Source organism: Puntigrus tetrazona, chromosome 6 (assembly GCF_018831695.1).
Source record: "Puntigrus tetrazona isolate hp1 chromosome 6, ASM1883169v1, whole genome shotgun sequence".
In the NCBI taxonomy this organism is placed as follows: domain Eukaryota; kingdom Metazoa; phylum Chordata; class Actinopteri; order Cypriniformes; family Cyprinidae; genus Puntigrus; species Puntigrus tetrazona.
In genome coordinates, this window is record NC_056704.1 from 26,571,168 (window position 1) to 26,584,578 (window position 13,411).

Sequence of the window (13,411 nt, forward strand, 5' to 3'; positions counted from 1 at the left end):
CCTAACAACGCCCTTAATATCAAACAAAAAAACTCGGACGCTCTTTTTAAAGTAGCCCGTCTAGCCATTATCCCTATTAAAAGTGACGCTTTGTTCTATCATTAATGAGCTTTCTCGGCGTGACGAGGAGAAGGACAGGTGTCGACCGGGCGTCGCGTGGGCGTGGTCGAGGGCAGGGCCAGGTGAATCTCTCCCGTGAGTCAAACCCTGAATCAAACGCAGAGCTGCCAGACGGAGCAGATAGTTGGAGCTTTACGAATCGGACCTCGCCTGTCTCTGGAGCGGAGACAAAAGCCAAAAATGATGCCCGAACCTTTAAAGTCGGCTCTGTCCATCGGAGACGTGGAGGACACGTCCCTCGCGCTGCCGTCCGACCGCGAGCTGAGATCCGCGCAGCAGAGAGTCCTGGAGCAGGTCCACACCATCAAGAGGAGCAAGTCCAAATACAGCAGCAAAAGCGTGTCTGGACTCACTTCCCCTGCTAGTGAGTGCACTTCAGCTGACAGCACGCCTTTTAAAAAAGGAATCGGCGCGCTTTTCATTTTTGCTTTTGATAAGGAGCCATGTGTTATTTGCCTTCTTGGACTTCCGTGGTATTGCAGTATTTTTTTGTTCTGTCGTACTTTAAGGTTGCACTCGAAAGGTAACACCGTGGAACACTTTGTTTGCTATTAGGCTGCTACACCGAGTACGTAGTATGCACACACTGTTTTTAGGTTTAGCTGGGGTTACCATGGTGATGTAACCCCAGCTAAATATTTATAATGATTTTTTTTAGACTCCTTATGAATCAAAATAATTGATACAAGTAACGTGGAATTGTTTGATGGAGTTGACTTGCATTATAAACTCTTTTTATTGATTGGTCGACCACAAGAGAAAACTTAATAGTGTAAAAAAAAAAAAAAATGAAAGTGAGCAATTTCTTTTCCTAAGAAATCACTTTCATTTTAAACGCAGGTATTTGATTTCATTCAGTCATATAATGTGTTTCCCTTTATAAAACCAGACGGTCGTGTTTAATCATTTTCAATCAAGTACAGCCTGTACATTTAGAAGTAAATTATACATGTTAAAAATTAATAATTCTTATTAGTTGTAGATAAATGGCTATATGTGAGCAATTTAAAACTGAAAAAAGTGACAGTATTTTTCTAAAACAAAAACAAACATATATATATATATATATATATATATATATATATATATATATATATATATATATATATATATATATATATATAATTCTTTTTTTTAAACCAAGATTTAATTCAGTCTTAAGTAACATTTGTCTTTATATAAATACTTAATTTAGATGTACAATATACATAATAAACAGTCCATGATTTCTAAAATAAACTCTTATTGTTACTGGATAAACCTCTCTGCAATACCGTAAAAAGTGAAAATATGCACTCAGAAAAAAATAAATGTCATATGTTAAATAATTTATTTGACTTTGATAAAAAGCATAATAAGTAATTAATTAATAAGTAATAAGTAATTTTTCAGTAAAACCTATTTTTTCTTTCTATCTATCATTTTGATACAGAGAATGAAGTGTTAAAAAAAGCGTGTGATTTCCAGAACTCACAGCGTCCCTGAATGCATGTTTATTTATTTATTTATTTTTTGTCACGATTCCATCTCAGGTCCTGAAAGCGACAGTGTGTTCTACGACTTCAAGTTTTCCCCCGGCGCGTCTCTCAGCGGACCCTCGTTCAGCAGAGGAGGAACCATGACAAACGGGGTAAACGTCTCTCAGTTTTTCCCACGGTTGGGTGGCTGAAGCGCATTTTTTCATTACTCGCCCCGTCCCACTGAGTCACCTTTCAGGACAACAATAGAAACGTGTAAAATGTCACTTGTAGCTAATAACCAGGTTACATGCTTTTTTTAAAAAATGCTATTCTTATAAAAACTTAAAAACATCCGTCAGCGGCTGAAAAGCATCTAATACATTATTATTATTCAGTAGCGTGGCTATATGTTCACTGTTATACTACCTGTATTAAAACATGTTACATTTGCAATTTTTATGCATAGGAAAAATGCTTCACGACACCACTCCCCTCCTTCACTTTTTCTGACTCATCTCAGTGTTGTATTACCAAACGGCCTGGTTTCTAGGTATCCTGCCAACCCTTCTTTACATTTGGGTGTATCCGCTGGAATCTTAATGCCGTCTGTGTTTTAAAAGCCTTGTTTGGCCTCAGCGGAGTGCGTAATCCAGCTGCATTATGTTGTTTTTAAGCGCGTAAAACCCTGTTTTGACACGGTTTCGCTTGAATTATTCCCTGACATACCCGTATACGAATGATTTAGTTATTTTCTTCCGTCGCTTCGTAGTTTGACTAGACTTGGAGCTGCTTTTGCTTGCGTTTTAATTGACGGATCCGCCCTTAGTTATATATTTTCGCCTAACCGTGGCATGGATTAGATTAAAATTACGGGTTCAGAGTTGTTTGCGGTGTATAATTTTAGGATTGGGACTAAAGCACGCGCACTCGTTGCACCTGCTTTGTTTTTGCATTCGTATTTAAGATTTGTGTTGCATTGCTTTCCGTTACAAATGATGAAATGAGCATGAAACTTAAAGCGAAAATCTAACTGTGTCTATCTGCTTTTCTGTGTATTATTATAAACTTCTGAAAAATACTAAAATTAAATTAGTGCATTTAATTATTAAATGAAATTTGCATTTATTGTTGCGCATAAAATTTTAGCATTTAGATTTAATAAAAATAGACTTGTTTCTGCATCCAGATAATGCAAACTAGACAAATTAAAATGTCGGACTGACCTTTTTTGGCGTTTAAGAGTTTTTTATTAGACATTGCAATATTAAAAATCAAATTTGAGTATGATGATGTGTTCTCTGTATAATTATAGAGTTATAGTAGTTATAGTACTGAAGTATGCACTTGCTAAAATGCTTTATTTTGCATTTAATTTTAAATGAAAATATATGCATTATTTATTTATTTGCATTTAGATTCGACGACTTATAAGCATGACAATTTGAGTCAAAAATTGCCTTTGTTGCTTTGTCCGGACGATAAAATGTTAACGCTCTCTAAGTGTACAAGTTCTGCAGGTAAATGTTCAGACCTTTAAGAGTTTTCAGTGTTTAGATTGTAATTAAAAGAGCATTTTCAGGACTTAAGTACACGACGTCCGAGTTAAAATGTTCTGGTTTTCGTTAAAGGAATAGTTCACCCAAAAATGAAAAACTCTGGCGTTTCCAAACCTGTATGAGTTTCTTTGTTCTGCTGAAGATGTTTGGAAGAACCTGGCTGTTTTGGGTCACCGTAGACTTCCATTGTAGGGAGAAATAAATACTATGGAAGTCAATGGTGACCCCAAACACCACTGAAACTCATACAATGTTTTCTTTTTTGGGTGAAACGCTTAATTATATATTATACTTGCATTTCGATTTTTTCGATGTGAGCGTGTACATTGCCCTGCTTCTGTATCCAGGCTATGCAAAGGCAAGGCTACGTGCGCCAGTCCACCAACTCCCGTAGCTCCAGCGGTCAGCGGGTGTCCAGTGGCTCCAGCAAGTACGATCGGAGCCTGTACAGCGCTGCCGGCACCCTCCCGGCCCAAACCCGGACCAGCAACCAGCTGTACAGCTACAACGCCACTCGCAGCGCTCCGGACCTGGGCTTCCAGTCCACCTCCGCCGCTCTGCGCACCCAAAGCGGCCGGCAGACCCTCACCAAGGCGCCCGTCGCCGCTCCTGTCCAGGCTTACGGGAATGGCAGCGCGGCCAGAATGCCCAACGTCAAGCGGGCCGCGAGACGGCCGTCTTCCCTGCAGTCCAACGGGGAGTCCAGGCTCTCCGTGATCAGGACCGGACAGGCCAAGGACGTCTCTGGGTGAGTTTTGCGGTGTTCGGTCATGACGCGGTGATCCGTGAGCGCTCTCTCACTCGCTCGCTTGTGGATAGGATGAACGCGGAGAAGCTTATGGCCGATATGACGATGCAAGACGCGGTCGACTATCTGTTCAGCACGGATGAGAGCTACCAGCTGTGCGGAGCCGCTTACATCCAGCACAGCACCTTCACCGACGACAAGGCCAAGCAAGAGGTCTGCACCATTAACTACCTTTATCTTTTAGACGTAAACTACAGACGTGTTTTTGGACATTTCTAGTATTAACATGATATTCCTTTATATTAGAGTACTGTATAAAAACTGTAGCGCTTGGGTTATAATCACGGTGTTCTTTTACATTTTGAATTGCTTACATTTGTACGAAATGAATGTTAGAGCTATCATACTACCATTTGATGGGTGTTTCCACAGTATTTTTTTTCGCTAATACTATAGTAAAACTATATTAATTTGAAATATGACATGGTTTTCATATGGTACCTCATATCATACGTCAATAATCTGAATAATAAATCTATAATTTAAATCTAATATAAAATTATAAAAAAATATATATATATATATATATATATATGTATATATACATTTTATATATATATATATATATATATATATATATATATATATATATATATATATATATTATATATTTTTTTATTGTAGTTTTATTTTTATGTTTAACCGTAGTAATTTTTTTGTTTTAATGTTAGTCATCGTAATGCTTCAGGTTATTTTATTCAAGTTTTTTTTTTTATTAGATTTTTGTATTTATTCAGCTTTATTTCAATATAAAACATTGCGTTGCGTTGCGTTGAAGTGGACAATAGTAACGCTGCATCTGAATGCATCAGTGCACTACGGTTTCACCACGGTACGTTCGGTCTCAGTGAGCGTGTCCTGCGTCACAGGTGATGACCCTGAAGGGCATTCCTCCGCTGGTCAACCTGCTGAACAGCCCCAGTCCTCAGGTCCAGGAGACGGTGGCCGCAGCCCTGAGGAACGTGGTCTTCAAAAACCAGCCCAACAAAGAAGAAGTGCAGCGCTGCGGAGGAATCACACAGGCTGTGCAGCTGCTCGCCGATAGCAGCTCTGAGACTCAGAAACACCTGACAGGTGGCCAACCGTCGCATTCACGTCACTGATAAGAGGAGCGCTCAAAGCACATGACAGGATGCTAGACCGCTCCACTCCGCTTAATATATGGCAGCTAATTAATTATCTGACAGGTTTTCGTGCGTTTTAATGGTGCATTTGAAATGTTTTAAAAAACAATGTTTTGATCCACTTCAAATGTTTTTATTAAGCTTTTTTTGGCATTTAAATGTTCTCCCTCTTAAAATTTAGCATTGTTGTTAGAGGAATACGTTATTTACTAAATGTAATAAATAGCTTAATATTTAAAATAGCCGTTATTTAAAATTGCAACAATATTTACAGTTTTTACTGCGTTTTTGATTATATAAGTGCAGCCTTAGAGAGCCCAAAAGACTGTGTAACAAACATTTAAAAACCCAGACTTCTGGACAGCTGTTTACTGCAATTCACGAACAAAGTATTGTTCATTTGTTAATTCATGTTTGATCAGAAAACATTAGCTAATGCTCAACTTGCAATGCTAAAAATGCATTAATGTATATAAACATGTTCAGAAAACCTCGATTAATGTTAATTTATATAAATTTGAAATGCTAAAAATGCAATATTTGTAAAAAAAAACAACAACTTGTAGTTGTACTACAAGCAAAAACTAGATTTTAGGATACTACAATACACATTAACAAAGGCTGTCAAAAAATTATTTTTTATTAAATGCTAATGATATTGTTCATTGGTATTTTATGATACCTAACTTATATATATATATATATATATATATATATATATATATATATATATATATATATATATATATATATATATATATATATATATATATATATATATATATATATTTTTTTTTTTTTTTATTTTTAGGTTTTAGCAGGGCATAGGTAGTTTTTATTCAACTTCAGTCTGTAATTCAATGTTGTCCTGCTGAAAATTGCAGTGATACTTCACAATATTACAGATTTTCCTATTTTTTTTTAATGAAATGCACACGGCCTTGGCGCGCATTAAAGACGTCTTTCAAAAACTTTAAAAGCCTTATAACTTGTAAACAATATTGTTGATCATCTCAGGCTCTGTGTTTGTATCCGTCTGATCTGTGTTGGTTCTCTGTGGTTTAGGTCTCCTGTGGAACCTCTCCTCTGCGGATAGCCTTAAACCTGATCTGCTCCGCACCGCTCTGCCCGTTCTTAACGAGAAAGTCATAGAGCCCTTTTCAGCAAGTGTAGATGACAACTCCAACAGCAGCGTGGCACCGGAGGTCTTCTGCAACGCCACGGCATGCCTTCGGTAACATCACCCTCTGCGCTCTGTTCATCACCCACTGCACATATAATACTCCTATTGTTGCTGGAGCCTGTATCCGAGGCTGAATTTTTACCACTAAGCTGTTCAAATATTTTATCTGAGTTCATGTTGACTTTGGCACGTCCGCAGGCCACCTAGAGTTCGAGCCCTGTTGGAAACAAAACTGTAAATCACTTTCTGGATTTGGCAAGCTCTAAATTGCCTGGCGTTATGGATTTATTCGATCTCTTCTGAGGATGATCAAGTTTGCCAGGTTACTGATATTAAGGCAAGACACTGCAGGCAAACCATTGGTCAGTTTTAAGCTTTTTGTTTCTATAACAGTCTTCTTTCATACCAGTGGAATGAATACATCACAAAAAAAACCCCACACATTTATGTTTTCACACTTCATCTATTTGTGTGTGTAGATTATGTAGAATTTAGTTACAATACATCTTTTAAGGCTGTATTAATGTCCACTCCAGCAGCGCTTAGAAACAACTTCACAGTTTTATTCCTGTTTCAGATTCTGCAGGTTATTAGAAGCTTTGTTGATGTATATTTTACCTGTATTTTATTTTATTTTATTTTAATTTCATTTCTATTTCATTTCATTTACATTCCTATTCTATTCCATCCCATTTCTATTCTATTTCATTTAATTTCTATTCCATTTCTATTCTATCCCATTTAATTCCATTTCTATTTCATTTCATTTTATTCCTATTCTATTCCATTCCATTTCTATTTCATTTTCATTCCTATTCTATTCTATTCCATCCAGTTTCATTTCTATTCTATTTCATTTAATTTTTATTCCATTTCATTTCTATTCTATTCCGTTTCTATTTCATTTTATTCCTATTCTATTCCATTTCATTTCATTTTCATTCCTATTCTATTCCATTTCATTTCTATTCTATTCTATTCTATTCCATTCCCTTCCATTTCATTCCATTCCTTTTCTGGCTGTTGACCATATTTTTTTGATTTAACAAGGAACAAAAAAGACACATCCAAAATCCCATTTTTGCTATAAACTCTAGTTTTGTTTTAAAGACCTAGTTCGGTCAAAAATGAAAATTCGGTCCTCATTGACTCACCACCCGCCTTTTCCACAAGTTCCTTTCTTTAGTTAAACACAAAAGAAGATCGAACATTTGACGGTAGCCATTAACTTCCGTAATGATCTCTGCATGCTGTGGAAGTCGATGGCTACCGTCAACTCTTTGGTTACCAATATTCTTCAAAACATTGTTTTTGACGCAGAGGCAAGAACCTCGTTCAGGTTTGGAGCAACTTGAGGGCGTGATTAACGACAGACTCATTTCTGAGTGAACTGTCCCTTTAAGTTTTTTCAACCATCAGAAATATAAAGCCGATCACGTCAGTCACAAGTGCAAGCGGGCGTTTCTTGGCCAGCTGCAGTGTTGAACTAACCGTGCAATATTGACGAAGTAATCGGACACAGATTATCAATTAGCATGTAAATATTGTAGCGGCCTGTCTCTGGATCGTTTGTTCCCTTTCGTGAATTCTGAGATGAAGCTGAGCGCAAAAACCCAACATTTTTGTGTCTGTTTTGTCAACAGCAACCTAAGCTCCTCTAAGCTGGCCAACCGTCAAGCCATGCGCAACTGCAAAGGCCTTATCGACTCGCTCATGCGCTACACCGAGAACGGCTTGAATTCTGGGACATCCGACAACCAGGTAAACATCAGCTGATCGTATAGGTTACTGAGCACAACGGATCATGGGAAATGCTTAGGAATTGTTTTACAGGCCTGGGAAAGTCACATCTTCCTGTTTGTGAGCAAATCCGTCTGTGCTTAAACTTCAGCGTTGTGCTCTGAATCACTTTTATAAGTCCTTCTGAATCAGAAGATCCTTAAACGCGTGTTAAAATAGGAAAAGTAAAAAAATAAAGCGTGGGAACTAGCCTTTTCTCCGTTTTGTACGTTTTTTTCTAAGCGAGCATCTGGGTGGGGAATGTTGGTGTGGCGCTGATGATTTAATGTTGTTTTTAATAAGTTATTATGTATTGATGCCCGAAACGTTAAAACTCCCCGAAGGAGAGCGTGTATGAACACAAGGCGTTTCCAGCAGCTGAACTCAAGCCGTCGAACTCTATTGTTGTGGTTAGAACAAATCCTGCATTACTCACGTTTAATTGACGGCCAGATTTGATCAGAAAATCTTGAGCATGTTTCAGCATCTGCTTTTTGTTTCACTGGATATGCAAGTAATGCATTAATAAACACAATTTATTTTAAACAGTGCTGTCAGATTATCCAAAGTACACGTTTTTGTTTACATTATATATGTATGTGTACTGTGTATATTTATTATATATATATATATATATATATATATATATGTATATATATATATATATATATATATGTATATATATATATATATATATATACTGTATCATGCATATATATATATATATATATATATATATATATATATATATATATATATATATAAATAAACACTCATGCATTATATAAAAATATTTACATTATAGTTTTTTGTGTATATATTTTATATTTTATGCTGTATATTTAATATATAAACATACATATTTTCTTAAATGTGTGTTTGTATTTATAAATACGTAATAATATACACATTACATATATAATGTAAACAAAAACATGTACTTTGGATGCGATTAATCGTTTGACAGCACAAATTTTAAATAAATTATATTATAAATTAATTTAAATATTTACAGTTTTTATATTATATAACCACCATCCCAATAAAAATGAGTTAGATAATTCTCATGTTGCAAATGCAAGTTAAAAACAAATACTTGCAATAGCAATAGAAATGTTGAGTAAAATGCACCACAGGACTGATGCCGCTCGTTTTTAAAATGGACGTATCTGTAATGATATGGGTTGTTATTTGTGTTCTCGCTTCCCAGTCTTTGGAGAACTGTGTCTGCATCCTGCACAACCTTACCTACCAGCTGGAGGCCGAGATGCCGTCTCTCTTCACTAAAATAAACACGCTGGCCAGCCGCGCTCACAACCGCTCCAGCTCATCAGACGCCGGGCCGATCGGCTGCTTCAGCTCCCAGAGCCAAAAACTGCAGCAGGAGGTTCGCGTGAATGCCGTCTTGATATTTCAGACCCTGAGATATTGCCATTGTGAATTTAGCAAAGGCGTCTCATTGCCGTGGATGCCGTCCTTCAGCTTGTCTCGTTTGGTTGTGTTGCAGAGCGGCTTCGACTTTCCGGTGATGGAGGACAACAATCCCAAAGGCTCCGGCTGGCTCTTCCACTCCAAAGCCCTGCAGATGTACCTCAATCTGTTGAGCTCCAGTGAAAGAGACGCCACGCTTGAGGCCAGCTGTGGAGCGCTGCAGAACCTCACAGCCACTGACGGCATAGTAAGACATCTATCAGTCTGTTTTAGCCTGCAGAAAATCAAGGATGCTACTATATTTAATATATATTTGAAATAAAAATGCTTCGTATTGTAAGCATTGTACATTTTATTATCTTTATTGCATGCATATATATATATATATATATATATATATATATATATATATATATATATATATATATATATATATATATATATATATATATATATATATATATATATATTGCATTTATAATAATAGAAATAAATAAAGCTTAATATGTTAAACATTGTTTTAATTAATTAATTTAAAACATTGTTCACATTGAAACATATTAAGCTTTATTTATTTCTATTTTTGTTCATGGGTTGGACGCAAAGACAAGCAAGGATTTTATTTTACTAACATAATTATTTTGATAAAATAATGTTTTATACAATATATATAATTATATATATATATATATATATATATATATATATATATATATATATATATATATATATATATATATATATATATATATATATATATATATATATATATATATATATATATATATATATATATATATATATGTATATGTAGGAATATTTATTTATATATATTTTTTTATATTGCTTATTTTATTTATTGCTTTTTTGCATGCACCTGTTCATGGGTTCAGCATATAATATTCTACACATTTATAACATTTAAAAGGTGCACCTGTTCATGGAATGTATAATGTCTTTTTTTTAATGGTTTGGATTCAATCATTTTATTTAATTTCATTACAGTAATAATTACGATTAAATAACATTTTCTATATGAACCATTGAATTTTGTTGTGAAAATACCAGATAAACCTCGGCGTCTTGTGTTGCAGGTGTCGAATGTGTTGAGTCACACGATCGTCCAGAAGCTCAACGGTCTTAAATACATCAGTCCGTTGTTGCAGTCGGCCAATCCTGCCCTGCAGAACAGCGCAGTCGCTCTGCTCGGGAATCTGTCCCGATCCACGCGTACAAACAAAACCATGGGTAAGCCAAAGCGTGCCGTCCCTCGAGGATAAGACGTCTCGACATTGAAACAAAACAGTCAGTTTTTTGTGCTTATAGCCCGACGTTGGCGTGATATCGTGTCCTGTAGTGCTGTTTTTGGCCCGGTGTTGTGTTGTTGTTGTTTTGGTTCTGATGAGTGTTTTCTTGGTGAAGCTCGGCAGACTCTCCCGCAGCTGGTCGGCTTTCTGAACTCAGGCCTGGCGAAAGGAGACTCGTCGCCCGAACACGACAGCACCATGGCCACGGCTCTTCACAGCGCTCACGCTCTGATGAAGGCCGACCCCGAGATCGGCAAGAGTCTGCTGAACAACAGCCTGATCAACTCCCTCAACAACATGAGTCTCAATCTGTGAGTGCGCCCTTCATACCTAGCTATGAATCAGACTACTTGAAGCAGGAACGCCAAATTAAATAGAAGACGCGTTTTGTATTTTTGTGGCACTTTTTGCTATGCACGCAGTATCTCATTTGTTTGAAATTGTATTTTATGTTTCATTTAGATTTTTCTTGTGGTTTTTTTTCAGGGGTCTGCCGAAGTCCAGCACTGCAGCAGGAGTTCTTCTTCACAGTCTGTGGTCGGAAAAGAACATTCAGAGTTTCCTTAAAAAGGTAAGAGTGCAAACAAGAGCAATATCTGCTAGAAAGATTTCGCTAATAATAATGAAAACACTATAAAGTACAGTTCTTCAGTGGTTATTTGCAGCAGGGAATCCAAAACAAGTACCATTTATATATATATTATATATATATATATATATATATATATATATATATATATATATATATATATATATATATATATATATATATATATATATATATTTTTTTTTTTTTTTTTTTTTGAAATGTAAAAGCTTCATTCTAGGTTCTTCAGATCTGTGTTTTTGTTTATTGATTCATTTATATAGTGTTTTATATAAAACAGTCATTATATAATACAGTCAATTATATAATATAATCATATGAAAGCAGCTTTATGTGAATAAAAAAACTATATATATATATATATATATATATATATATATATATATATATATATATATATATATATATATATATATACAAAAAATAATGCAATTTATTTTATTTTTAATAAATATATATATTATATTTTATTATATATATAATATTTATAATAATATATAATAATATTTATTTATTTATTTGAATAAATTTAATAAATGAAGAATTATAGTTATTTTATAAATATTAAGCAATATTTTTATTTTTTTAGCTTTAATTAGCTCTACAAAATATAATAGTGTAATAGTTAAGTTTAATGATCTACTTGAATACGATTTAAATTGTATTCTATATAAATGCATATAAAATGAAAAATGAAACATAGTGTATATAAAATGAAAAATAGTAATTATAATTTATATATTTTTTTAATTAAATATTTTTGACCTATTTTCAAATTCATTTCACCTTTAAAAAAGACATGACATTATTCAGCTGCAATCATTAAATGTTGATTCAGATCAGTTTAATAGCTGTTGTGAAGTTAGTCAGGGCATTTATTATTTAAAAATAAGTCAGTAAATCTTATTAGTTGTATTAATTGTCTTTTAAACCGAGCAAGCCAAAGGCAACACTCGCAAGAAAAACAAGCAAGTTTTTCCTCCAAAATGGCTGGTGATCGAACACAAAGTCAGCGTAGTATCAGATGTCTCATTCCTGAGACTGCTTGTGTGTGTGTGTGTGTGTGTGTGTGTGTGTGTGTGTGTGTGTGTGGGCGGTTGAGGATTTTGGGTGTGGTGAGGAGAGCTAGCCGTGAGGTGTGTGTGTGTGTGTGTGTGTGTGTGAAAAGCAGGCACGCCTCACCTCACCTCGGCACACCGACCCTGCAGTCACGTCTCTGTGTGTGTGTGTGTGTGTGTGTGTGTGTGTGTGTGCGTGCCTAGATGACCTGAAGAATCCAGCCTCACTGGTTTCACACATTATATAAACATACATCAGTAAACTGCGGCGTGGGGTCATGTTTACTTACATTTGATAGGGATTTGTGTTATAATATTCACCGACCCGTGTGTGTGTGTGTGTGTGTGTGTCTGTGTTCCTCCTGCAGCAAGGCATGAACAAGAAGTCCTTTGTGAACGACACAACGTCGGCAGCTTTCAAATCTCTTCAAGTGGTCGACTAAGAAGCACTTTACAGATTTTAATTGCATTGCATTTTAATTTTGGTTAAGTATTGCAAAAGAAGCGGTATGAATGAGCTTTTATTTCTTTTGGGGAAGTAGCTTTTTGTGCACAGCAAAAACAGGATTTTATTTGTTTTTTTCTGTTTCTCGAGATTAAGATGATTTTGTATGCCTTTGTTTGTCTTTATAATATGTTCTAAGTGATTTTATGAGAGTATTACAGTTTAAGATATTGTATTTTATACAGCATGATATATTATATATCAGACCATCTAAATACGTGTGTATGTCAGTCAGCGAGTAATAGGAGTAGTTCTAGGAAGTTTTTTCCTTTTTCGTCATTACAAATACTGTGGCCGTTGCGTTAAGGGTGTGGATCAACTTGTATGTTTCAGCTCACATTGACTTCAAGCAAAGTTTCAATAAAGTTTTCAACAGCACTAGTCTGCGTCACGCTTTACTGCTGAATATTCATAGCATTTACAAAATGTATTATGCATGAAAAAAAAGACAAGGAAAAACACTGGGGCTTGGC

The 13,411-nt window shown here is 35.4% G+C and overlaps 1 protein-coding gene across 2 annotated transcripts; it reads left to right on the forward strand.

Annotated features, from left to right (window-relative positions):
- Nucleotides 1–110: 110 nt before the first annotated feature.
- pkp1b (plakophilin 1b) lies at nucleotides 111–13,316 on the forward strand. Of its 2 annotated transcripts, XM_043242067.1 has the most exons (13): nucleotides 118–484; nucleotides 1,653–1,750; nucleotides 3,484–3,884; nucleotides 3,956–4,097; nucleotides 4,814–5,018; nucleotides 6,134–6,302; nucleotides 7,895–8,012; nucleotides 9,241–9,417; nucleotides 9,538–9,708; nucleotides 10,556–10,709; nucleotides 10,884–11,079; nucleotides 11,255–11,339; nucleotides 12,802–13,316. In XM_043242067.1, exons 1-13 carry the CDS (start codon nucleotides 301–303, stop codon nucleotides 12,874–12,876), a joined length of 2,175 nt encoding a protein of 724 aa, XP_043098002.1. In that variant the 5' UTR covers nucleotides 118–300; the 3' UTR covers nucleotides 12,877–13,316. The 2 variants fall into 2 exon arrangements, with proteins under 2 accessions (XP_043098001.1, XP_043098002.1); XM_043242066.1 differs by having other exon boundaries at nucleotides 111–484; nucleotides 9,241–9,708.
- The last annotated feature ends 95 nt before the right edge of the window (nucleotides 13,317–13,411 follow it).